The 25,641-nt window shown below is 45.7% G+C and overlaps 4 protein-coding genes across 7 annotated transcripts in view; 1 reads left to right on the forward strand and 3 right to left on the reverse strand.

Annotated features, from left to right (window-relative positions):
• Positions 1-25,641, reverse strand: part of LOC309381150 (uncharacterized protein) — a 74,961-nt gene that overhangs the window by 10,277 nt on the left and 39,043 nt on the right. The window lies entirely within an intron of this gene.
• LOC309381118 (uncharacterized protein) lies at positions 1,358-11,597 on the reverse strand. The gene is made up of 6 exons (XM_081931633.1): positions 11,541-11,597; positions 8,607-9,111; positions 8,325-8,403; positions 6,484-6,557; positions 5,354-5,480; positions 1,358-4,902 (listed from the first exon to the last, which is right to left on the reverse strand). Exons 2-6 carry the CDS (start codon positions 9,018-9,020, stop codon positions 2,990-2,992), a joined length of 2,607 nt encoding a protein of 868 aa, XP_081787759.1. The 5' UTR covers positions 9,021-9,111; positions 11,541-11,597; the 3' UTR covers positions 1,358-2,989.
• Positions 12,384-25,641, reverse strand: part of LOC309381154 (uncharacterized protein) — a 111,951-nt gene continuing 98,693 nt past the window's right edge. Inside the window, exons 4-7 of one of the 2 annotated variants that reach the window (XM_081931721.1) lie at positions 17,960-18,041; positions 17,611-17,681; positions 15,450-15,576; positions 12,384-14,991 (exon numbers count right to left, since the gene is read on the reverse strand). In XM_081931721.1, the coding sequence (XP_081787847.1) occupies positions 13,568-14,991; positions 15,450-15,576; positions 17,611-17,681; positions 17,960-18,041 (1,704 nt within the window). In that variant the 3' untranslated portion in view covers positions 12,384-13,567. The remainder of the gene's footprint in view (positions 14,992-15,449; positions 15,577-17,610; positions 17,682-17,959; positions 18,042-25,641) is intronic. The other variant, XM_081931722.1, reaches the window with a different exon arrangement.
• Positions 22,781-25,641, forward strand: part of LOC309353204 (zinc finger protein 213-like) — a gene marked incomplete at its 3' end in the record, with an annotated part of 83,101 nt that continues 80,240 nt past the window's right edge. For 2 of the 3 annotated variants that reach the window (XM_081882481.1, XM_081882479.1), the window contains exon 1: positions 22,781-22,958. The remainder of the gene's footprint in view (positions 22,959-25,641) is intronic. The other variant, XM_081882480.1, reaches the window with a different exon arrangement.

A 25,641-nucleotide genomic window follows, 5' to 3' on the forward strand; every position in this document is an offset into this window, starting at 1 on the left:
ACAATCCGGACCAGCAGAACATCGCTGCCTTTCTAGGGGATCCGTAAGGTTGCCCGGGACTGTTGTCTCTCCGATTGAGTGCTACGCCAGGCTCCAAGGCAGCCAGGCTCCTTGAGTGTTGCGCCACGCTTCCTCCGTCGTTTTGTAGCTGACAACCTCAGCACACTCCCCAAATTCAAAACAGATTTTTGCTTTTTTTCATTTATTCCATAAAATCTATTCAAAAGCTTGGTTAATATAAGGTAGGTGTATCTCACTGCAAGCTTCAGTTCTTTGGTAGGGGAAGTGGCATATAAGCTAAGCTGTAAATTTCGTTCTTCAATTTAAAACCACTTGGAACTAGCACTTCAGGTCTCCCAGCTTCATTAATAATATATATATATATATATATATATATATATATATATATATATATATATATATATCACGTACATCCGAATAACACATAAGAATCTATTATCCCCATTCCAGCCAAAGGTGACAGAATTCATCCGCTGCAATCCAGCAGTTTCACGCTGAAATCTCTTTTTGAAATTCTTCTCTTGGAGAACAAAAGGTCCTGGGAGAAAAGGTTTTGGGAAAGAGTTGTATTCTCCCACATTTTATACTTTAATAAGCTTTGGCTTGCAGATGCTCAAATGATCAATGAAGGGCACAATCTGCCTTCCTGTAGCTGTAGGTACAAAGCAAGCATGCACAAATGTTCTCAGGGCAAAGCCGATCTCAATGCCAGTGACACAGCATCAGAGGAAAAACTGAGTTAAGCAGCTCTGTAACTGCAGGGCTAAGTATCCCCATTTGTTTGCTGCATCCACTGAAATTCTAACAAGGGCATAGTGAAAGCACTGTGTGCGAGGAGCTAAATCCAGTTTTAAAAAAAGCCTCAGAACTCCATCCTAGGGGCAATAACGCATTAGAAACTTAAGTTTTCAGCTCTGCCCCAGCAGGAATATCTTGAGGAGCCAGAAGCTTAGATGAGATCCCAATTTTAGAGAGGCGGGTATCAAAAAAGCGAAACCCATTGACCTATGGTTTCATGTGGCAGAGACCAAGTTTGCAGGAGAGCCATCTTAGAATCAACAAGGTAGGTGTCTCTCACTGCAAGCTTCAGGTTTTTGGTAGGGGAAGGAAGAGTGGCATATAAACTATGGATTCAGCTCTAAGTTTCGTTCTTCAGTTAGAACTAGCTCAGCTTTTCAAAACCAGAGTGTAAATTATTCCCCACCTAACCAAGACCCACATTCCTCTCTGCTGTCTACTCGAAAAGGAGGACTTGGAACGTGCTTTCGTCTCCGTGACCAAAATGCCCAGAGTGATCCTGCGTTGGTGAATGAAATAAAGGAAGCATCCAAAAGAGTGAGAGCAGAAGGAAATTTAATGAATTTTTTGACATACAATAAAAGTCAGACTAGTCTACATGTCAGGCAGCAGAGGAAACAGCCCCTACAGCAGGTTGCCAGGAACAGACAATGAAAAGTCCTTACCATCTGCTTTTTATTCAATATTTACAGACAGAGGCTTGGAACACAGCCTCTGGGACTAATGGTGTTGTCCTGCGTGACTCTCCACTCCCTGGCAGCCAGTGTGGTGTAGTGGTTAACAGCGGTGGACTCGTAATCTGGTGAACTGGTTCGCATCTCCGCTCCTCCACATGCAGCTGCTGGGTGACCTTGGGTCAGTCACACTTCTCTGAAGTCTCTCAGCCCCACTCACCTCACAGAGTGTTTGTTGTGGGGGAGGAAGGGAAAGGAGAATGTTAGCCGCTTTGAGACTCCCTCAGGTAGTGATAAATCAGGGTATCAAATCCAAACTCTTCTTCTTCTTCCCCTTTTCTCCCTCATTTGTCACCTTCTCCCCTACAGGTGGCGCTGAGGGCCCTTTGCTCTACAGTGGTACCTTGGGTTCAGAACTTAATTCGTTCTGGAGGTCTGTTCTTAACCTGAAACTGTTCTTAACCTGAAGCACCACTTTAGCTAATGCGGCCTCCTGCTGCTGCTGCACCGCCAAAGCATGATTTCTGTTCTCATCCTGAGACAAAGTTCTTAACCCGAGGTAATATTTCTGGGTTAGCAGAGTCTGTAACCTGAAGAGTATGTAACCCAAGGTACCACTGTACTTTCAAGGCTTGCTGGGTTCTGGGAGAGGGGGGTCTAGAATGCTTTCTAAAGACACTGTGTCTGTCAGCTATTGCCCTCCTAGTGATTCCTCTTCCTCCTCATCATCTCCCCTTATTTCCCAGCTTTCCCCCTCATCTGCCTCTGAGCTGTGACATCCCTCAAATCCCTGTTGTAATTCTGAAATGTCTTCTGCTCTGGAAAGGTCAGGCTGGGGAGGTGGTCTCCACAATTCCTCCTCTGCCCAATCCCTAACACCATGGAAGAGGAACAAAAAACAAGCCAACCAGAATGGGTGCAGAGGAGGGTGACCAAGACATTCAAGGGTCTGGAAACCAAGCCTTATGAGGAATGGTCAGCCTAGAAAAGAAGACACTGAGAAGAGATATAATAGCCATCTTCAAATATCTCAAGGGCTGTCTCATGGAAGAGGGGACAAGATGAAGAAAGCTGTTTTGTTCTGCTCTGGAAGATAGGACCTGAAGCAATGGATGCAAGTTGCAATAAAAGAGAATCAGACTAAACATCAGGAAGAACCTTTTATAGGTAGGAGCTATTCAACGGTGGAACAGGCTGCCTCAGAAGGAGGTGGGTTCTCCTTCCATGGAGGTTTTTAAGCAGAGGTTGCATGCTCATCTGCCATAGTGTAGATTCCTGCATTTCAGGTGGGTGAACTAGACAACACACAGAGTCCTCTCAAATGCTACAACTCCATAATTCTGAGACTCTATGATTCTCCTCAATGTGAGTTTCTTGATGCAAAGTGAAATTGGAGCTACAGCTAAAGCTCATTTCACATTACAAGCATTTCCATGGTTTCCAACATATGAATTCTTTGACGGTGAGTGGGTAAAGCTCTTTCTACATTCCAAAACTTATATGGTTTCTCCCCATGGTAAGTTAAGTGATGAGAAGTGAGACTGGCTCTCTGATTGAAGCTCTTCCACATTCCAAGGACCGATATGGTTCCTTCTCATATGAATTCTTTGATGGTACATAAGACTGGCTCTCTGAGTGAAGCTCTTCCCACATTCCAGGCACTGGTATGGTTTCTCCCCTGTATGAATTCTTTGATGGGAAGTCAGACTATCTTTCCGACTGAAGTTCTTTCCACATTCCAAACAAGGGTAGGGATTCCCCCCAGTGTGTATTATTTGGTGGGAAGTGAGCATATTCTTCCAGCTGAACCTCTTTCCACACTCCAAGCACTCATATGGTTTCTCTCCTGTATGTATTCTTTCATGGTACATGAGACCAGCTCTGTGAGTGAACCGCTTTCCACACTCCAAGCACTGATATGGCTTCTCCCCTGTATGAATTCTGTGATGGGATGTGAGCTCGCTCTTCTGACGGAAACTCTTTCCACATTCCAGGCAAAGATAGGGTTTCTCCCCTGTATGAACTTTTTGATGAGAAGTGAGAATATTCTTCCCATAGAACCCCTTCCCACATTCTAAGCACTGATAAGGTTTCTCTCCTGTATGAATTCTTTGATGGGAAGTGAGACTATCCTTCCGACTAAAGCTCTTTCCGCATACTAAGCACGGATAGGTGTTCTCACCTGTGTGAATTATCTTGTGGGAAGTGAGCATATTCTTCCAGCTGAACCTCTTTCCACATTCCAAGCATTCATATGGTTTCTCCCCTGTATGAATTCTTTGATGGGACATGAGACCGGCTTTGTGAGCGAAGTTCTTTCCACATTCCAAGCACTTGTATGGTTTCTCCCCTGTATGAATTCTTTTATGGGACATGAGAGCGGCCCTCTGGGTAAAGCTCTTTCCACATTCCAAGCAGTGATATGGTTTATCCCCTGTATGAATCCTTTGATGGAGAGTGAGACTATCCTTGCGACTGAAGCTCTTTCCACATTCCAAGCACTGATAGGGATTCTCCCCCGTGTGAATTATTTGGTGGGAAGTGAGCATATTCTTCCAACTGAACTTTTTTCCACACTCCAAGCACTCATATGGTTTCTCCCCTGTATGGAATCTTTGATGGTACACGAGACCAGCTCTGTGAGTGAAGCTCTTTCCGCATTCCATGCACTCATATGGTTTCTCCCCTGTATGAGTTCTTTGATGGGAAGTAAGCTCACTCTTCTGACGGAAACTCTTTCCACATTCCAAGCACTGATAGGGTTTATCCGTTGTATGAATTTTTTCATGAGAAGTGAGCATATTCTTCCCATAGAACCCCTTCCCACATTTTAAGCACTGATAGGGTTTCTCCCCTGTATGAATCCTTTGATGGGAAGTGAGACTATCCTTCTGACGGAAGCTCTTTCCACATTCCAAGCAAGAATAGGGTTTTTCCCCTGTATGAATTCTTTGATGGAAAGTTAGACTTTGCTTCCGACTGAAGCTCTTTCCACATACCATGCACTGATATGGTTTCTCCCCTGTATGAATTCTTTGATGGAAAGTGAAAGCATCCTTTCGACTGAAGTTCTTTCCACATTCCAAACACTGATAGGGTTTTTCTCCTGTATGAATTTTTTGGTGGGAAGTGAAACTTCTCTTCCAACTGAAACTCTTTCCACATTCTTGGCACTGATATGGTTTCTCTGTGCTGTGAGTTATTTGATGAGAAGTGAGGTTGGATTTCCGACAGAAGTTTTTTCCACATTCCAAACACTGATATTGTTTCTTCCCCAAGAGATATGTTAGATTGGAAGTGGAGTGGGAGCTCTGACTCAATCTCTTTCCAGACCCTGAATATTTAAGCGGCTTCTCTTGTGTGTGGAGTCTGTCGGGGTCTTCCTCATTCATTTGCAATTCTTCAGCACCTGCAACCAAGAGAGAAATTCATTAGAGCTTCAGGAAGAAATACAGCTCTTTAATATTGGAACAACAAAGACAAAAAAGTCAGGATCTTTTCTTTTACGTCTTTTGTTGAGCCGAAACATCTCCAATCTCATCTCATTTGTCAAACAAAAATGGAAACAACCAAAACAAGAAACCTGACTGAAGTTTCTTCAACTTCCCAAACAACTTCCCAAACAACTTTAAAGCCTACACTTTAAAATGCTTGGGCAGTTCAGTCCAGCCAGATCATGGTTTAAAAAGGCAAAAGGAAGAATATTTGCAGACCAAACAGCAGATAGCCCCACATCCAATGTGAGCTGCAAGAGTCTTAGAATCCCAGATGCTAGAAGTAGCATTGTTGAAATACATCAAGATATAAGTTTGTTACATAGAATTTCAAAACAGATATCACAGTCCAACAGGGAGCCTTACCAAGCGAGTCCATGATCCCACGATTCTCCTCCATGACTTCCTTATGCAAAGCTCTCTGGTCAGGATCCAGCAATGCCCATTCCTCGTCTGTGAAATGAACAGCTATATCTTCAAAGCACACTGGGCCCTAAAAGGAAAATAAAAGTATCTTCCTCTTAGCTTAAAGGTCATCTACCACACAGGTAATGACTGACCAGTAAGAGTGTCATCAATATCAAGAAAGGTCCTAGAACAGAGAATGAAACAGTCGGTCTGTGAGCTCTTAGAAAATGCAGATTAAAATAAATAAAGAGAAACCCATTAAAAAGAAGAGTCTTTTAAAATATCTTCTAAAAGAATTGTTTTAATTTATTTCGACTATGGCAGACTAACATGGCTACCTACTTGAACCACTGATCTAGGGCAGTGATGGCAAACCTTTTAGAGACCGAGTGCCCAAACTGCAACCCAAAACCCACTTATTTATCACAAAGTGGCAACATGGCAATTAACCTGTATATCTCATTTTTTCTGTGTGTTTCACGTTTCTTCTTTATGACTGCTGTTGCAATAAATAATCCTTCATAAAATCCTGCATTCCATTCTTCATTAAATTATCTTCCCATTGATATATAATTTTATGGTATAACTCAGTGCTTTTTTTCTTAATGATTCCATGACATTGCTCTGTTGCTTTCTACATGTTAACTGCGTTGTTGTTTTAATGGCATTTTTATCGTGTCTTTAAATGATGGGTATTCATCTTTGTATAAATGGGTGGAACTCCACATAGTGGTTTTCAAATCACAAATATGTCTGTGAAAGCATTCCTGTTGCCAGAGGGAAGGATCCCCCCTTTACTCTCCCTGTGCACTGTTCTGGGGTGGAACTCTCTGATGCACAAAATCAAAGTTCAAGGGGCGCATGGGGGCATGGAGAGTAGGAGGAAAAGCGGGAGAAGCCCATTGTGCAACGGATGAGGCTGATTAGATGAATCCCGGCAACTTTTTTCTATGGTTTCTTACCAGCTTCCCAACATATACTAGCATTCCACCATCAATATAGCAGTAAGACAGAGCAGGAAGAGAGAGATTTCCTCGGCCTCAGAGGAACCCTGACTGCTCCTTTCCCCACAATGCTCCTTCCCTTACCTCATCTGGTTCTACAGCCACTGCTTCCTCTCCACTGCCATGGAAAGATGGTCTTGCTGGCATCCTTCTGTCACCTGCGAGAAATAAAGGGAGGTGGGAGACCATGAGTGCATGCTTTCCTCAGAGGCGAATTAGTGCATCTCTAACCACAGATGGACCAAAGAAATAGTAATAATAATAATAATAATAATAATTTTTATTTATACCCCGCCCTCCCCAGCCAAGGCTGGGCTCAGGGCGGCTAACAAGCAATAATAAAAACAAGTTGAATGATTACCACTTAAAAAGAAAATTAAAATACAACATTAAAATATTGAAACATTAAAATATTAAAATGTAGCCTCATCGCAGAAGGAGAAGGAAAAGAAAAAAGAAAGAGACAGAGGGAATCAAATTGGCTCCAAGCCAAAGGCCAGGCGGAACAACTCTGTCTTGCAGGCCCTGCGGAAAGAAATCAGATCCTGCAGGGCCCTGGTCTCATGAGGCAGAGCGTTCCACCAGGCCGGAGCCAGAGTTGAAAAGGCCCTGGCTCTGGTTGAAGCCAATCTAACTTCCTTAGGGACCGGGACCACTAGGGTGTTGCTATTTATGGACCTTGAGGCTCTCCGTGGGGCATACCGAGAGAGGCGGTTCCATAGGTACGAGGGTCCCAGGCCGTGAAGGGCTTTAAAGGTCAAAAGCAGCACCTTAAACCTGACCCTGTACTCCACCGGGAGCCAGTGCAGCTTGAAAAGTGCTCGGTGCTTTTAGTAGTAAAAGGTAAAGGCAAAGGACCCCTGGACTGTGAAGTCCAGTCAAAGGGGACTATGGGGTGAAGCGCTCATCTCACTGCAGGCTGAGGGAGCCGGCATTTGTCCTCAGACAGCTTTCTGGGTCATGTGGCCAGCATGACTAAACTGCTTCTGGCACAACAAGACACCATGACAGAAGCCAGAGCGCACGAAAACACTGTTTAATTTCCTGCCACAGCGGTACCTATTTACAGTGGTACCTCAGGTTAAGAACTTAATTCTTTCTGGAGGTCCGTTCTTTGTCATGTGACAAAGACACACGAGAGCAGAAGCAGCAAATCAGGCTGGGAAGGGCTGGGACTGCACAGTCATTTGGGCCTACTAAAGTTCTCCAGGCCTAACTGCTAAGTCTTGAGTCGCTCTGACACGTGACTCATTCTCCTTATAAGTAGCAGCCATTTTCTCTCTGTTCTCAGTAAGATTTCAGTCAGGGTCAGTTGTGAGCAGAGTCAGTATGTAATCTCAGTCAAACGGTTTGGAACCATGTTGTTTATGAAGAAGTTTATTTTAACTCATTACAGCTCTTATTCTTTCACTTAACAACTCTGCATTATTAATTTACTCTGTGCGTCATTCTTAACCTGAACTGTTCTTAACCTGAAGCACCGCTTTAGCTAATGGGGCCTCCTGCTGCCGCCGTACGATTTCTGTTCTCATCCTGAAGCAAAGTTCTTAACCTGAAGCACTATTTCTGGGTTAGCAGAGTCTGTAACCTGAAGCATCTGTAGCCCAAGGTACCACTGTATCTACTTCCACTGGTGTGCTTTTGAACTTCTAGGTTGGCAGAAGTTGGGATAGAGCAATGGGAGCTCACTCTGTCACGGGGATTCGAACTGCTGACCTTGCTGTCCGCAAGTCCAAGAGGAGGCTCAGTGGTTTAGACCACAGCGCCACCTGCTGAGTACATGCAAGATGTTTGTACCCATTTTATATATTTATATTTTATATAAATATTTTATATTTTAATCTAAGAAGATTAAAAGAACCCGCAGATTAGTTTCAAAATCCACAGAATGTGACCAAATGGAGAAAAAAACCCTTCCTCCTTACCCGTTGGCCTCGCTTTGGTGTCGAATGGAATCTCTGTCTCAAAGGAATCAATGTCCATTTCTGCAAACAGATCCTTTTCCTGAAAGAGGAACAAGGATTCAAAACAGAATGGGGAGAAGGATTCAGAAAGGATTGACAGCGGCAAATACTTTATGGTATAAGAGATCATTCCCAGGCTGTTCCCCCCCCCAAAAAAAATATGGACCATTAGGAGAGAATTTGGGGATACTCTCCCTCCTGTTTGGAGCCCCTTGGGAGTATCCAGAGGACAGTCTCTCTCACCTGCTGCTCTGTCTGCTTCCTCTCCTCTGCCTGACTCAGGAGGAAACCTTCGGCCAGGGCCACCGCCTGGGAACTGGTCTCCGCTCCGCATTCCCGCACCCAGCTCTCCATCTCCAGTGGAAGGACAGCCAGGAACTGCTCCAAGATCACCAGGTCCAGCATCTGAGCTTTCGTGCGCTTTTCTGGCTTCAACCACCGACAGTCAAGGTTGTAGAGTCGGCTGCAAACCTCTCGAGGTCCTTTGGTCTCCTGGTAGCACAACTGCCTGAACTGCTTGCTCTTCATATCTGAGCAAACGGTGTCCTCCTCCCCCAGGATCTTCTGTACAGAGTTTTCCAAAAATGCCCCACTGCTCTCGGTTTTGATGGCATGGCCTCTTATTGCTTCACTGCCAGCTGAGTCTTGCTCATCCATCTGGGCTCTCAGGAAGCCTCCAAGAGGTCAGAAGAAAGCCTTTGTTCTTCTGCCCAGTTCCGTCTGTCCTTATGAGAGGTGCTAGCAAATCCTACAAAGCAAATACATTGTTCTGTTATAAAATCCATACGCTGTCAGAAGGTAAGATGTTCCTTGAGCAAGCATGGTTGAGTCTTGCTAAGAACCAGGCCTCCACTCCACACAGCCCAGACTCTGAGCTTTCTTTAACAAGCAAACAAACATAAGGAAGAAGTAGGAAAAGCAAGCCTCTATCTCACCTAGAAGGAAAGTTACCATGCAAAATGTGCAGGCATCTGAAGGGATTTCTGTGCCAAGAATGAGCCTGGTTGCTCCTGCCTTGCAGTATTTTCAGTCTACGAATCCAGTCAGAACGGTAACTGACAAGTGTGTCATTTGTACAGAGTGTAATTTGGACCCTAGGCTAGAAGGGGGGTTCCAACCCTGGGGTCCTCAAGAGCTGCTCTCCCTCCCACCACCCCTTGGAATCTCCAACATTCACAAGATTTCATTCCCCAGACGGAGGAAGAAGCAACAAAGGGATCATCTATCTTGGATCTGGTCCTCACCAGCAGGGAAGTACTGGGAAACATAGGACCTGGCCAGAACAAGAAAAGTAACCGTCTCACTCTGTTCTGCAATGATCAGACCACCCCTGGAATACTAAGTCCAGTTCTGGGCGCCACAATTTAAGAAGGATGTGGACAAGCTGGAACATGTGCAGAGGAGGGTGACCAAGACGAACAAGGGTCTGGAAACCAAGCCTTATGAGGAAGGGTTGAGGGAGCCGAGTATGTTTAGCCTGGAAAAGAGGAGACTGAGAGAGGAGTATGGTCTAAATTTAAACACAAATCATTATCTTCACTTTGAACGCTCCTCCCATGTTCATCCATAGATCAACACTTTATACTGTTTTATTGTTAACAGAAGGGGGAAATTACTCTTCCTCATTAAACAAGGGCTCCTGACTAGGAATTTGGCCATGTGTTGTTAACTCTGCTCTCTCCTATTTTCCTTTTTTCTTGTTTTGTTTAAACCCATTCACGAACCAGGAACTCATGCACCGACCACCTATAATTCAGCATATGTTGTGGATTTGCCTGCAAATTTATTACAGTATTTTTGTGATCTACAAATGAAGCGAAAAGACTCCATCTATTTATCTGTATCATTTATTACTCCTATGATCCTTGTTATAAAACCCAATAAAAATGTTATTCCACAAGGGAAGGGAAAAGACAACACGCGGAGAGACCCACACCCCATCTGCACTGTGTTTGCAAAGCAATGGAGATACCCCATTAAGAGTGTTTGAGCAATTCAATCTCTTTCCCTGGGAATTATAGGCCAGGCAGAAGAAGCTGGTGGGAGAGGGTCTCCCAGTTAAGGATGCTATGGGTTGCTAAGAGGACCCCCATAAAAAAGGTGTTTTAAGAATGTGTGCTTCTGGTTAGGGAAATCTGGAATTGTAACTGGTCAGAGAGGGTCTCCCAGTAACTCTGAGCACTTGGGAGGGGCTGCCTCTTTCACCCCCAACCCCACCCCACTTTGCTTCCTTCCTCACAGGGCCTCTCCTGCTATATTGGAATCCTTCAGTGGTGAGAGCTCCAGGGGTTCTCAGTGGGGCTTCCTGTTCCGTCTCAGAAGATCCTCTGGGCACCTGAGAGGCTGCATGTCTGAACAGGGACACATGTATCATCTGAGTGTCTGGATCACACCCCTTCTGGTGAATTGGGGGGGGGGCAGCTGTACTTCTAACTGAAGGAAAACAGAGGATTCGCTTGCATCTGAAGGAACTCAGCATCAGAACTGAAGACAAGAGTTGCAGGATCAGGCCAAAGGGGCCCCTGTGGAGTCCCCCCTCCTGTTCTTACAGGGGCCGAGCAGGGGCTTCTTCTGGGAAGCCCACCAGCAGGATCTGAGCCCAAGAGCATCTGCCTGTGGTTTCCCGGCAACTGGGATTCAGAAGCATCCCTGTCCCCGACTGAGGAGGGGGCTAGGAGCCCCCCATCGCCCTCTGCTCCTCCATCCTCTTTTTAAAGCCATCTCTGGCTCCTGCAGGAGGGAGTTCCACAGGTTAAACTCTGCGCCGCATGAAAACGCACTTTCTTTTCTCTGCCTTCCACCTTCCATCTGACCGCCTAGGTCAGATTTTCGCCTTTATTTCTTGCTTATATTTTATGTCTGGCTGCCTCCGTCTGGCTACATCAGCCTTTGTTAAGTAACGTGACTGATTCATAAATATTTGCACGCTTTTTCTCCGGATCCAAAGACCCCCCCCCCCTTGCAAAGTGGCAAGCAGCGCAGCGATACAAAGGAAGGGCAGAGCCGCAGACTCCTCCCAGCCTGGATCTGCAGAGAGGAAAGGGGGGGGGGCAGGACCCTCTGCTCTTGGACTTGGATGCCCCCCATGCATGACCTGAACAGCCGCCCCCCCCCATGCATCCCTCTGACCCCCTTTCTCCCCAATGCACCCAAAGGGGGAAGAGAGAAGGGACTCACCGGAGTCGCTTGCACAGGAGGAAAACCTAAGACCCAGCCGGCTCCCCTTTCAGGGAGGACTTTGGGGGGAGGGACTGATGCGCTGGAGGACTTGGCCCCCCCCACCCGGAACCGAATTTCCTCTCCCTTCTAGGAATCCAGCTCTGCTCCTTTTAACCCTTGCAAATCGGAGCGCACCAAGCTCACCCTTCTCTGCGCTTCTTCTCTCCAAAGCAGATCTGTGCATTGCGCACAGCCGGAGGAGGGGCTTCATTTGGGGGGGGGGCTTCTGGCTGGGCTCTGAGCTGCCCCCTCCCTTGGCCAGAAACAGGAGGAGCAGCAGTGGAAGGGGAAAGGGCTCTGCAAGAAGCAGGGAACCCCTTGCTAGAATCTGCAGCTGGCATTTCTCCTTTCACATCCCAAATAATCAAAACCAGACCATATATTAATTCCTAGGGCTTAGGGGTGTTTCTGGTCTCACAGTTGAGATTCACTGTTGAGACCGTGTTCATGGAAGACAATCTTACTCTGCTAGGAGTGATCGTCAAAGGAGAAGACATCCCCCCCCAAAAAACACACCCAACAGTAGAAATCTAAGTACAGTAACAGGTTCATGGACAGATGGGTATTTTTTGGAATAATCCGTTTAATGATCATGTTCATCCTTAGGCTGCTTTCAACCTGTTGCAATCCTATGAGTATTTGTTGATCAATTTCTGTATTTAGTTTACTGAATCTGAAATAACAGTAGAAGAGGATGGGGGTGGGATGGAGAATGCTCAGAGCTCACAGGCTCATCTAGGGAATTCTCTGTGGGTGCCAGGATATCCGACCCACCAGTCGATTTAATCTGGCCTGTGTCCCGGGGTAAAATCCTAAAAAGCTCAACAACTTTGGTTGGCCCTCATTTGAAAAAAGTCTGGGCCCCCCTGATCTAAAGTGTTAGCTCCTGCTAAGGCTCTTTTTCACATCATATGTAGGTTTTTTGCTCCACAACAGAGCTATAAGCCCTCTTTCCTTTTCAAAAAAATATTTTTTATTAGATTTTGCATTTTAAACATCAAAATTTCATATCAACTATATATAAAAAATACAATTCCCACCCACCCCCCTCCGTTATTTCCTTCAACTTCCTCTTCTGGGTTTTTTTACATCTTAACTTCTCCTGCTTGCTCTAATATATTTTAATCTTAAAATCTTTAACTTAGTTAGAATTATACTCTTCTCATTTTCACATCCTCATTATATAGTCCCATTATTTATGTTGTTGCTATAAGCCTCTTTCCTGTCAACCCCCAGGACTCTCTCAAAATTCAAAATATATTTTTACTTTTATTTATTTCATGAAATGTATACCCTGCCTGCTTGTAAAAAACAACAATCTCAAGCTGATTTACAAAAAGATAAAACGAGAAAATCAAGAAAAATCCACAACCATACTTTAGAACATACAAAAAGATAAAATACTGAAAAAATTAAAATTCACATCCGCTATCTAAGCATCTGGAAATGTGCTCACTGGTCCACAAGGTTGGCAGCCCCTGCCTAATCACAGGGATTTCTCCCTTGTGCCACAGAATATAATCTCCCTCTCCTCTCCCTTCATGCAATAACTTGCCTGAAGTTTGCCTGTGATATTTGGCTGAATCTTTTTCAGAAACTCCTCAGGTAAATACAAAAACTAGATACACAATAGAACAAACCACCCAGAATCCCAACTAGACTCAAAGATTCACAAAACTGCCTTCACAGGACACCTAGAGTCCTGTATCCAGTTCGGGGCACCCACGATTTGAGAAGATATGGACATTCTGGAACATGTGCAGAGGAGAGTAACCAAGGTGATCAAGAGTCTGGAAACCAAGCCTTGTGAGGCACAGATGAGGGATCTGGATATGCTTGGCCTACAAAAGGAGACTGAGAAGAGACAGGATGTCCATCTTCAAATATCTAATAGGCTGCCACATGGAACATGGAAAAAGCCTGTTTTCTCCTGCTCTGGACCCAAACCAATGGATTCAAGTTACAAGAAAATAGAATACTAAATATCAGAAAGGACTTTCTGCAGGTAAGATGTATTCAGCTATGTAATGGACTCCATCAGAAGGTGGTGGGTTCTCCTTCCTTTGAGTTTTTGAAGCAGAGGTTGAATAACTATCTGTCATAGTGGAGATTCCAGCATTCAAGGGGGAGGGACTAGATGATCCGCAGAGTCCCTTCAACTCTACAATCCTTTGATTCTCTCTGCTGTGAGTTCTTTGATGGAACATTAGATTGGCATGACGGCTGAAGCCCTTTCCACATTCCAGGCATGGATATGGTTTCTCCCCCATATGGATTCTTTGATGGGAAGCGAGACGTCTCTTGGAATTGAAGCTTTTCCCACATTCTAAGCATTTAAATGGTTTCTCGCCACTGTGAGTCATTTGATGGGAAGTGAGATTGGAACTCTGAATGAAGCTTTTTCCACACTCCAAGCACTGATAGGGTTTCTCCCCTGTGTGAATCCTTTGATGTGAAGTGAGACTATCCTTCCGGCCGAAGCTTTTTCCACATTCTAAGCACGGATATGGATTTTCTCCTGTATGAATTCTTTGGTGGGAAGTTAACATTTTCTTCCAATTGAACCTCTTTCCACACTCCCAGCAATGATATGGTTTCTCTCCTGTATGAATTCTTTGATGGGAAATGAGACCATCCTTCCGACTGAAGCTTTTTCCACATTCCAAGCACTGATAAGGTTTCTCCCCACTGTGAGTTATTTGATGGGAAGTGAGAGCAGCCCTTTGACTGAAGGTCTTTCCACATTCCAAGCACTGATATGGTTTCTCTCCTGTATGAATTCTTTGATGGGACCTGAGACTATCCTTCCGACTGAAGCTTTTTCCACATTCCAAGCACTGAGATGGTTTCTCCCTGGTATGAATTCTTTGATGGGAAGTGAGACTATCTTTTCGACTGAAGCTCTTTCCACATTCCAAACACTGGAATGGTTTCTCCCCTGTATGAATTCTTTGATGGACTGTGAAATGGGCCCTGTTTCTGAAGCTCTTTCCACATGCCAGGCACTGATATGGTTTCTCCCCGGTATGAATTCTTTGATGGGAAGTGAGTCTTTTCTTCCAAATGAAACTCTTTCCACATTCTAAGCAGTGAAATGGTTTCTCTCCTGTATGAATTCTTTGATGGGAAGTGAGACTTTTCGTCTGACTGAAGCTCTTTCCACATTCTTGGCACTGAAATGGTTTCTCCCTTTTGTGAGTTATTTGATGAGAAGTGAGGTTGGATTTCCAACAGAAGTTCTTTCCACATTCTGAATACTGATAGAGTTTCTTCCCGAAGAGATTTCTTAGATTGGAAGTGGAGTGTGAGCTCTGGCTGAAATTCTCTTGTCCCAGATATTTAAATGACTTCTCCTCTATGTGGATTTTGTCGTGCTCTCCCTTATTTTTATTTTCCAATTCATCACCACCTGCAACAAAGAGAGAAACTGAGTCTAGTTTCAAGAAGAAATGCAAATTCAAAATATGGGAACCTGAGATTTGAAAAGCCAGACTCTTTTCTCCAATGGATTTTGTTTAGCACAATCATGGAATCCGCACCACCAACGTCATTCATCTCTTTGGTCAAACAAAAATGGAAAGAAGCAAAATCAAATAACCTGACAGAAGCTACTCCAACTCAAAACCAATATTTTAAAAAGCCTGACCAGTTCACACCAGCCTGATAATGGTTTAAAAAGGCATCAGTGGAGGAAGAATATTCAAAGTGGGAAACAGTAGATAGCACTGAATTCAAGCTGAGCTGTAGCGGGGGAGGGTGTTAGAATCCCAGATGCTGTAGGAAGTACATCAAAATATTGGAGGTTCATCGTGTGCAGATATGTAAAGAATTTCAAAACAGATCTTGTGTTCCAACAGGAGGCCTTACTTAGAGAGTCCAGGATCCCACGATTCTTCTCCATGACTTCCTTATGCAGAGCTCTCTGGTCAGGATCCAGCAACACCCACTCCTCGTTTGTGAAACGAACAGCTACATCTTCAAAGCAAACTGAACCCTACAAAAAAGAAAAGAAAAGCATATTCCTTTTAGACACAATAAAGATTATCTTCCACACAGGGAAAAGTCCTAGAACAGATGATTAAACAGTCTGGGAGCACTTAGAAAAGGATGCTGTGATTACTAAGATATAGCAGGGGTTTCTCAAAAACAAGACTTGCCAGACAAATCTCATTTCATTTTTTGACATAATTACAATCTTGGTGGATCAGGGGAATGCTGTGGATGTGGTATATCTTGATTTCAATAAGACTTTTGACAGTGTCCTCCATGATAATTTTGTGGTGAAGCTGGTAACATGTGAGCTGGATAAGGTAACTTGTGGATTAGTATCTCTATATTTCTATGATTCTGTGAAATATAAGATGGGGAAAATCTGGCTTACCAGTAGTACCTATGATAAGGATCTAGGGGGTCTTAGTCAGTGCTTTTTTTCTTAAAAAATATTTAGGGGTACTCTCATTTTCCTACTCATGTTGAAATACTGCCCCTCAATGAGGCCAAACTTAGATCCACAAAGTGTTTAGGGGTATGCGTCCCCCCAGAAGAAAAGCACTGGTCTTAATAGACCACGAGCTTAACATGAGATGACTGTGTGATGCAGGAGCAAAAAAAGCTAATAACATTCTAGGCTGCATCCAACGGAAATCTAGTGTCCAGATCAAGGAAAGTAACAGCCCTGCTCCGTTCTGCCCTGGTCAGACAACACCTGGAATCCTTTGTGCAGTTATGGGAACCACAATTTAAGAACGATATTGGCAAGCTGGAATGTGTGCGGGGGGGGGGTGTCTGAAAACTAAGCCGTATGAGGAACGCTTGAAGGAGCTTTATTTGTTTAGCCAGGAAAAAAGGAGACTGAGAGGAGATATGATAGCCATCTTCAAATATGTAAAGGGTTGTCACATGGAAGATGGATCAAGGAACAAGAGGGAAGAGGGAACAAGATGGAGGAAGCCCTTTTCTCCTGCTCTGCACAGTAGGACCAAACCAATGGATCCAAGTTACAAGAAAAAAGGTACATGTTCAGGGAAGTTTTTAATGTGGGCCATTTTAATGTATTTTTAATCTTTGTTGGAAGCCGTCCAGAGTGGCTGGAGAAACCCAGCCAGATGGGCGGGGTACAAATAAATTATTATTATTATTATTATTATTATTATTATTATTATTATTATTATTATTATATTATTATTATTATTATTATTATTATTATTATTCTAAACATGAGGAAGAACTTTCTGCAGGTAATAACTATTCAGCAGAGGAACCGACTCCCTCAGAAGGTGATGGGTTGTCCTTCCTTGGAGGTCGTTAAGCAGAACTTGGATGGACATCTGTCATGTTATTTCATTTTGTTGAAATGATTGCATTGCAGAAGGTTGGACTAGATGACCCTGGGGATCCCTTCCAACTCTCCAAGTCTACATTACTATTGCTCTCTTGTTTCCTGCCTATTAATTATTGTGTTGTTTTAAAGGGATTGTTTAGCTGCACAGTTGAGTTATGGATGCTTCTTTTAAGGTCTTAATGGAATTCTTCATTGCCTTTTAACGATGGGTCTTAATCTAGGTGTGAACAGGTGGAACTCCACATGGTGGTCTTCAAACCATTCCATCTGCACAAGGATTCCTCTCTGCCTCTACTCTCCCATGCGCTGTTCTGGGCGGAGGAGAGACTTTCCGGATGCCCTAAAGCCAACTTTAAGCGGTCCCTGGGAGGAAAGCGGGGAAGCCATTGTGCAACTGATGGAGCCACTTAGGTGAATCCTGACAACGGTTTTGTATGGTTTCTTGATGGATTCAAAGCCCATATCAGCATTCAACAATTAGAATAAAATATGGTGATTGATAAATAATGCTAGCGATATTCAGAAGGCGAGGTGAGGTGAGGCTGCTGTGCATTATTCTCAGAATGGCAGTTTCAGCCCTTCTTGACAGCAGCTTTGGCAAAAGCCCAAGGGAGAAGGAGAGAGATTTATTCAGGCCAAAAGGCAGCCTGGCTTCCCCTCTTTCCCCACAAGGCTCCTTCTTCCTACCTGGTCTGGTTCCACAGTCCCTGCTTCTCCTTCACCACCATGAGGAGATCTTGCCAGTGTCATTGTGTCACCTGTGAGACACAAAGGTAAATGGATAGTCATGAGTTCATGCTCCTCTGAGAGGAGAAACGGTGCCTCTCTCACTTAAGATGGGCCTCAGAAAACGTCTCCCCTGTGGAATGCATTTCAGTGTCTGTACCCATAATTTAGTTGTGCAAAAATACATCTCTCCTTTTCTGGGCTCTTGGCCCCAAATGTCTCCCTCCCCCCAAAGAGCAAAGGAACCCACCGATCAGTTTCAAAAGCCACAGAATATGACCAAACAGAGAAAAAGCTCCTTCCTCCTTACCCAGGGTCCTCTCTCTGGTGACCAATGGAGTCTTCTCTGTCTCAGGGAAATCCAGGCTCCTTTCTGCAAACAGATCCTTTCCCTGATAGAACAAAGATTCAAAACAGAGAATGGGGAGCAGGATTACAAAAGGAATGACAGAGGAAATTTTTAGGGGTATCTGATATCATTCCTAGGCTGTTCCCCCTCCCCCCAAGGATGGACCATTAAGAGAGCAATTTGGAGATACTCTCCATTCTGTTCAGAGCCCCTTGGGAGTATCCAGAGGAAAGTCTCTCTCACCTGCTTTCTCTCTGCCTGCTTCTTCTCCTCTGTCTGACTCAGGAGGAATCCTTCGGCCAGGGCCACCGCCTGGGAACTGGTCTCCGCTCCGCATTCCCTCACCCAGCTCTCCATCTCTAGCGGAAGGACAGCCAGAAACTGCTCCAAGATCACCAGGTCCAGCATCTCAGCTTTCGTGTGCCTTTCTGGCTTCAGCCACTGATGGTCAAAGTGGTAGAATCGACCACAAACCTCTTGAGGTCCTTCAGTCTCCTGGTGGTACAACTGCCTGAACTGCTGGCTCTGCACATCTGAGCGGAGAATGTCCACCTCTCCCAGGATCTTCTGCACAGAGTTTTCCCAGAATCCCCCACTGCTCTCGGTTTTGATGACATGGCCTCTTCCTGCTTCAGGGCCAGCTGAGTCTTGCTCATCCATCTGGGCTCTCAGGAAGCCTCCAGGAAATCAGAAAGAATCCCTTGCTCTTCTGTCCTAAGCAGAGGCGTCTGCAAATCCTACAAAGCAAATACATTGTTCTGTTAGGAAACAGATACATGGCCACAGGAAGAACAAAGTTCCCTGAGCAAGCGTGGATGAGTCTTGCTAAGAAGCAGGGCTGGAATTCATCACAGCCCAGACTCTGAGCCTTCTTCAAGAAACAAACAAACAAAAGGAAGGAAGGAGAAGTAAGCCTCCAGCTCACATAGAAGGAAAGTTGACATGCAAAATGTCCAGGCAGGATGATGAATCTGCCTAGCTGCTCCTTTCTTTCAGTATTTTCAGTCAAGGAATGAATCAGAACTGGTATTTGCAAGCGAATCATTCTTACTGAGTTTAATTTGAACACTAGGCCGGATTGCGGGTCCCAACACTGGAGGCCTCAAGAGTTGCTCTCCCTCTCACTAGATCTCTTGATATGTGCAATGTCTCCTTGACTTGGGGGTCCCCCCATGCCTGATCTGAACAGCCCCCCAATGCACCCTCCCCTGCAGTCCTGGGCCCCCTTCTCCCCATTGAACCCAAAGCGGGGAGAGAGAGGAAACTCACCAAATCCCGGGAGGCGCCCCAAGGCAGCACTTGCAGAGAGAGACGAAAGCCGGGCTCCCTTTGCAGCAAGGGGCTTTTGCCCTGCCTCCTCCCGCCCTTATTCCTGGTCTCTCCGGGGATCCAGCTCAGCCGAGCGCACCAACCTCCCGCCTCGCTCCCTCTGCGCGCTTTCTCTCTCCGAAGAGGAGTCCCGGCGGAGGGAGCCCCGCGCATTGCGCGCACCCGGAGGAGAGGCTTTATTTTGGGGGGACCCTCCTGGCCGGGGTGGGTCCTGAGCTGCTTCCTCCCTTGGCCAGGAACAGGGAAAAGGCTTTGCAAGAAGCAGGAAGCCCCTTGCTGGAACCCTGGAATGGGAGAGGGGAAGAGGAGGAGGGGATAATCCTCTCTGCTATTTAAATAACAATGAAACAAAAGCTCTGCTGTAGAGCATCGATCTATTCCTATGCATGTCCTTGGGAGGATGGACAATGCCTTCCTTTGGTGTGGAAGAGCCTCTGACTTCTGGTTGGGAAAGCTCATCAGTCTCCTCAGGAAGGGACCCCAAGGGTCATCCAGTCCAACCCCTGCAATGCAGGAATCTCAGCTGAGAAAAAAGCACACCAAGAACTCAGGCCAATCTAAGTTTCAACAGTGGGAGTGGTCCCTACTCACAAGTCAATAGTCAGTAGTAACAAAAACTAATCCATTCAAAAGTATGTATTCTCACAAGAATTACAAACTCAAGTAGAGATTACAAACTCTAACAGAGATTACAAACTCAAATTTATAAAGATATGTATAACACAATAATTCGTTACAAAGATTTTCTCTTTTTCACTCGACAATAATGTTGATCCTTATAATTTATCAGCTTGCAGATGGAGACTCAGTTTCAATCACAGAGCAGAAGTCTTATGGATTAGAAGCCAAGGCAGGGCCCTGTTTCGATGTATTCACATTCATCAGCTAATTTTTAAAGGGTTGTGTAAGTTTGAAGACTTTTGGATAAATATAGAATGTTATTTTCTATGTTTCTCAGTGATAACAACTACGTGTGGGTAGATCAACATGTATCTTGAGCTGTTGTTAGCTGTCCTGAGCCCGGCTTCGGCTGGGGAGGGCAGGATATAAATAAATTATTATTATTATTATTATTATTATTATTATTATTATTATTATTATTATTTGCATTTCCCAACCTCTGCTTAAAAACCTCCAGGGCAGCAGAGTCCACCCCCCACCCCACCCCCAAGGAAGTGGGCTCCAATGTTCTTAAGCTTTGTTAAAAACAAAGTAATATTCCCGTGCTGCTGGTCTTGAACAAAGAGTTGGTTCAAGTAAAAACATGCCTTCGACCAAGTTGGGCCTCTGGTCCCTTGCGCTGCATAGGAACTGGCCGTGTCTCCACCATTCCAGGCAGGGGGTGTTCCCAGCCCTGATGTTCTTCAAGACTCACTTCTGGGTTTGATCCTGGAAGTCAAGGCGTGTGCAACCAGAAACGAGCAGGAGAAGCAAGATCACATGCAAAGCGGATTTGAGATGTGTGTTGAAATCACAGCATACAAATGGCGACCGTTTATAAACTCAGAAAGAAAACGTGTGAGAATGGGGAAAGCAGAGCATCAAAAGGAATGTGTGTTAGGAGAGAATCAAAGAGAAGAGGAACATGTATAAAGCGATTAGCGTGTGAAATAGCTAAAGAGGAAGGCTATAGGCAGAAAAAACAATGAACTCTATGAGAAAAGCTTACTATTCTTAATATTCCCTACCCACTCTCTCGTACCACGTCCACCACATAAAAATTATACAATAACAAAACCAAAGAAGGCAAAATAAATGTGGAAACTGCCACCCTGGTGGCGGAGATGGCTGAAGGTAGGAGTGAAGGCTCTTCCTGCAGTCCTCATGGAGAAACTGGGGGGGAGTTTAGAAATAGTTGTCTGCCAAGTCCCTCTCAGACCGAGAGCAGATCAAACTTCAGGGGCACTTCAGGCCAGAAGAGCCCAGCCATGAAGCCCAGTGAGGGCAGGACAAGGGAAGTGTTTCCAGCTCTTCTTCGATGGGAAATGTTGACCTCGTCTTGCTGGCCCAGTGGGTCAACCCTCGCTGGGATTGTGCTGATAGTGGTGCTTTCATGCTTTTCCTGCTTTTCAGAGGCCCTCGGCTGTTGTCTTTCTTGCTGCGTATTAAAACCAATAAGTTATCTGCAGAAAGGGAGATGTGACGTCTCAAATAAAGCTAGTGGGTGGTAATTTGACTAAATGAGTGTCCCAGCAAAAAGATTTGCCCTAGTGCAAGGAGGCGTACCTGCCTCACTCTCCTTCCTCCCAGTGCGCCTTGTGTATCCTCCACATCTTCTCTCAAGGGTTGGGGGCTCCCAGAGCAGATTTGGGGGGAGGGAGAGGAAAGAGGGAGATTGTTCCGTAGCACAATGAGAAATCCTTACACGGGCGCTGCCGACCTTTGGGGCCAGTGAAAACAAAAATCTTTCCTTCTTCCGTTATGGCTTATCCAAGAGCCCGTAAAGGTAAAGGGGCCCCTGACCATTAGGTCCAGTCATGACTGACTCTGGGGTTGGGGTGCTCATCTCGCTTTACTGGCCAAGGGAGCCGGCGTACAGCTTCCGGGTCATGTGGCCAGCATGACTAAGCCGCTTCTGGCAAACCAGAGCAGCGCACAGAAACGCCGTTTACCTTCTTGCCAGAGCAGTACCTATTTATCTACTTGCACTTTGATGTGCTTTCAAACTTCTAGGTTGGCAGGAGCAGGGACCGAGCAGCGGGAGCTCACCCCATCCATGTAGAGTCCTTAAGTGGGTTCTCTATTGGTAGGAGAAAATAACAGAGGCCAACCAGAGAATATTGAGAAGCAAAGCAGCTAGGAAGCCTGATCTTTATTAAAGCTGTTCCAACAGGGTGCTCCTCTCACACGGAGGACCCAGAACCAAGGTGTGCCTGCCCTTATACAGACTTTTTTAATTCCCTGCCCTACCCTGTGGTTTAAATATGTAACCCAAATGTCTGAAGCAGCACAGGAAGACAGTCCTGAAACCATTCCCAGCCTGACCAAATGTTTCTCTGAAAGGAGGGAGGAGGTGAAAAAAACCTTCCTTGTTACAGGAATTTAGTAATCACCATTTCAAAGAAATGGCCAGACTACCAGGAAAGGTAATCAGATAACAGATAACCTGTCAGACAGGAAAAACAACAACATTCAAATTTCTGTTGTAGACTGCCTTTTCTGTGATGTAGGTATGAGGTATGGAGGGGTGGTCTTGAGCTCCAGGGCAGTACAAGGGGAAATACACGAAGGTGCATGAAAGCCCCACTATCGGTTGACCCACCGGGATGACCCCTCCTCCTGCTTCTTGCAGAGCCTTTTCCCAGACAGCTGCTCCTCCCGTTCCTGGCCAAGGGAGGGGGCAGCTCAGAGCCCAGCCAGGACGCCCCCCCCCCAAATTAAGCCTCTCCTCTGGCTGCGCGCGATGCCCGGGGCTCCTCCGGGATTCCTGCTTTCCAGAGGGACGGGGCGAGGGGTGAGCTTGCTCCGCTCGGCTTTGCAAGGGTTAAAAGGAGCGGAGCCGGATTACTAAAGGGGGGAAGGAAGAAAGGCAGGTTTTCCAGAGCGGAGTCCCTCGCTGCCAGGGGAGGAATGTGCATATTTTGTCTTCCTCCTGTGCAAACGCTGCCTCTGCGGCGTCTCCTGGGATCTGGTGAGTCTCCGCTCTCTTTCCCCTTCGGGTACATTGGGGAGAAGGGGGGGGGGGTCCCAGGGCTGCAGGGGGAGGGTGTCTGTTCAGATGCACGGAGCCCCCCCCATAAAAAATCGGGGAGCAGAGGTTTCTCCCCCTTCCTGAAAAACGAAAGCCAGGGAGGGGGCGAGTTTGCAAGAAGTCTGCAGCTCTGTTCTTACTTTGCATCCCAACTCTGTTTGCCACGGAGTGTGTGTGTGTGTAGTTCTTTGGATCAGGAAAAAAGGCGTGCAAATTAATCTCACATTTATGCCTGAATGTATCCTTTCGACTTGACAGGTCAGGGAAGATACCTAGCTTTATAAATTCGTAGGAAAATCCATACTTTAACCGACTCTCCTCATTCCCACGCCATTTTAACCCTTAAAGAAAGGTGAATTTGGGCTCCACCTCCCTCCATGAACCAAGAAGAGGGAAGTCACGTAGGCAGCAGGAACAGGGCATCCCACCATAATTCCCCAAGCCTGAGAGCACAGACACGGCCCCCCACCCAGGGAGTGACCAGGGGACAACACCAGACATCCAGAGGCAGTTTAGCAAGTTGGGTGTTCTGAAAGCCCATCTCCAGACAAGCCCTGAGGGCAAGGAGATGGAAAGCGTTTTATTGTTCTTTTGGTGGTGGGGACTGTTGTAAACAAAATCTGCACTTCTTCCCTTATGGGGTCTCCAAGAGCCCATATAGAGTCCTTAAATGGGTTCTCTGTTGGTAGGAGAAAATAACAGAGGCCAACCAGAGAATATTGAGAAGCAAAGCAGCTACTAAGCCTGATCTTTATTAAAGCTGTTGCAACAGGGGGCTCCTCTCACAGGGAGGACCCAGAACCAAGGTGTGCCTGCCCTTATATAGACATTTTAAATTCCCTGCCCTGGAGTCCAAGACCACCCCTTCATACATCATACATACATCACAGAAGGGGTGTAACCCAAGACCACCACCCACAAACATCATGCCTACATCACAGAAAAGGCGGTCTACAACAGAAATTTGAATGTTGTTGTTTTTCCTGTCTGCCAGGTTATCTGATAATGCCTTAACTGATTGCCTTTCCTGGCCATTTCTTTGAAATGGTGATATCCCAATTCCTGAGACAATGGGAAGGTTCCCTCACCCCCTCCCTCCTGCAGAGAAAACATTTTGGGAGAAACAGTTTGGGAGTCAAAATGGTTTCAGGGCGGTCTTCCTGTGCTGCTCCAGACATGTGGTCCACATATCTATGTATGCCCTTGGTTGGTACAGTTATGAACATTTATTACATATATAAGACCTTAAATTTTTTTATTATAGTACTTAAGAGGTGTTGGGAAAGGTGTCTGATAAAGTGACCTAATGTTGAACTTGTGTAACCCTTGGATAAAGGTAAAGGTACCCCTAACCGTTAGGTCCAGTCGTGGACGACTCTGGGGTTGCACGCTCATCTCGCTCTATAGGCTGAGGGAGCCGGTGTTTGTCCGCAGACAGCTTCCGGGTCATGTGGCCAGCATGACTGAGCCGCTTCTGGCAAACCAGAGCAGCACACGGAAACATCCTTTACCTTCCCACCAGAGCGGTACCTACTTATCTACTTGAACTTTGGTGTGCTTTTGATCTGCTAGATGGGCAGGAGCTGGGACAGAGCGATGGGAGCTCACCCCATCACGAGATTCGAACCCCCGACCTCCGATCAGCAAGCCCTAGGCTCTGTGGCTTAGACCACAGCGCCACCCACGTCCTTGTGTACCCCTCCCCATTTGTGACCCCTCCCCATGATGTAGTGATGATGTATCAATGATGCCTCTCAAAGTGTACTCTGGGGGAAAGAGGGAAGGTTTAGAAGTCAATGTCACCCCATGCTTGGGGTTCTTACTTCTGTGGGGACCTGTTGCACAACAATAAAGATCATGGTCTACTGACCGCTGTTTTGCTCCAAATTACTTGGCTGGAACTTCCTTCCTTTACTGACTGCATGAATCTGCAGGGGACTTGCACCCCGACGAGCTGGGCTGTTGAGTAGTCTTTCACCCCACAATATTTTCCCCTTAACAGCAGCAAATAAATAAGGACTGTTGGAAGATGGAGGTGTTAATGGAGAAATCTGAGGGCTCCCTTGGACAAAAAACAAGGGCACCAGCCAGGAATACCAGAGCAAAACAGCAGCCAGTAGGTTTGGTCTTTATTGAATACTGTAGTGACAGGACTCCCACCTGCCACCAGGTGAAACAAGATGGAAGCCCCGAACAAAAGAGAACCCAAACTTTTATTAGATGCTAATCCCCCATGCTACACCCCTAAGACTACATCACTCATACATCATGGTTACATCATGAAAGGCAAGGTCTGGTGGCAGTAATCTCAGTATCCTGGACCCTGCCCCATGGTTCCCCTTGCCCTCCACCAAACACCCATCAAGTGGAACAAAAAAAACGATATTTACATTTCCCTGTTTCCCAGCCAAGTTCATCCCACCCTTTTGTCTTCATCTGTGTTTGTTATTTCTGGAATGGCTACCTGTCTGGCACTCAGGTATCAGGATGCCAGGGATTATCCCACAGGCAGAGGGGCTGCTGAGTAGCTGAGCTCACAGGTCTACATGAATTTCTGAAGTTTTCCCAGTGAGACAGTACATAGATAACATTTATCAGTGAATTCTTACATTTGGTATCGTGC

The sequence above is a fragment of the Podarcis melisellensis genome (assembly GCF_964234715.1).
Source record: "Podarcis melisellensis genome assembly, chromosome: 12".
NCBI classification, from domain to species: Eukaryota; Metazoa; Chordata; class Lepidosauria; order Squamata; family Lacertidae; genus Podarcis; species Podarcis melisellensis.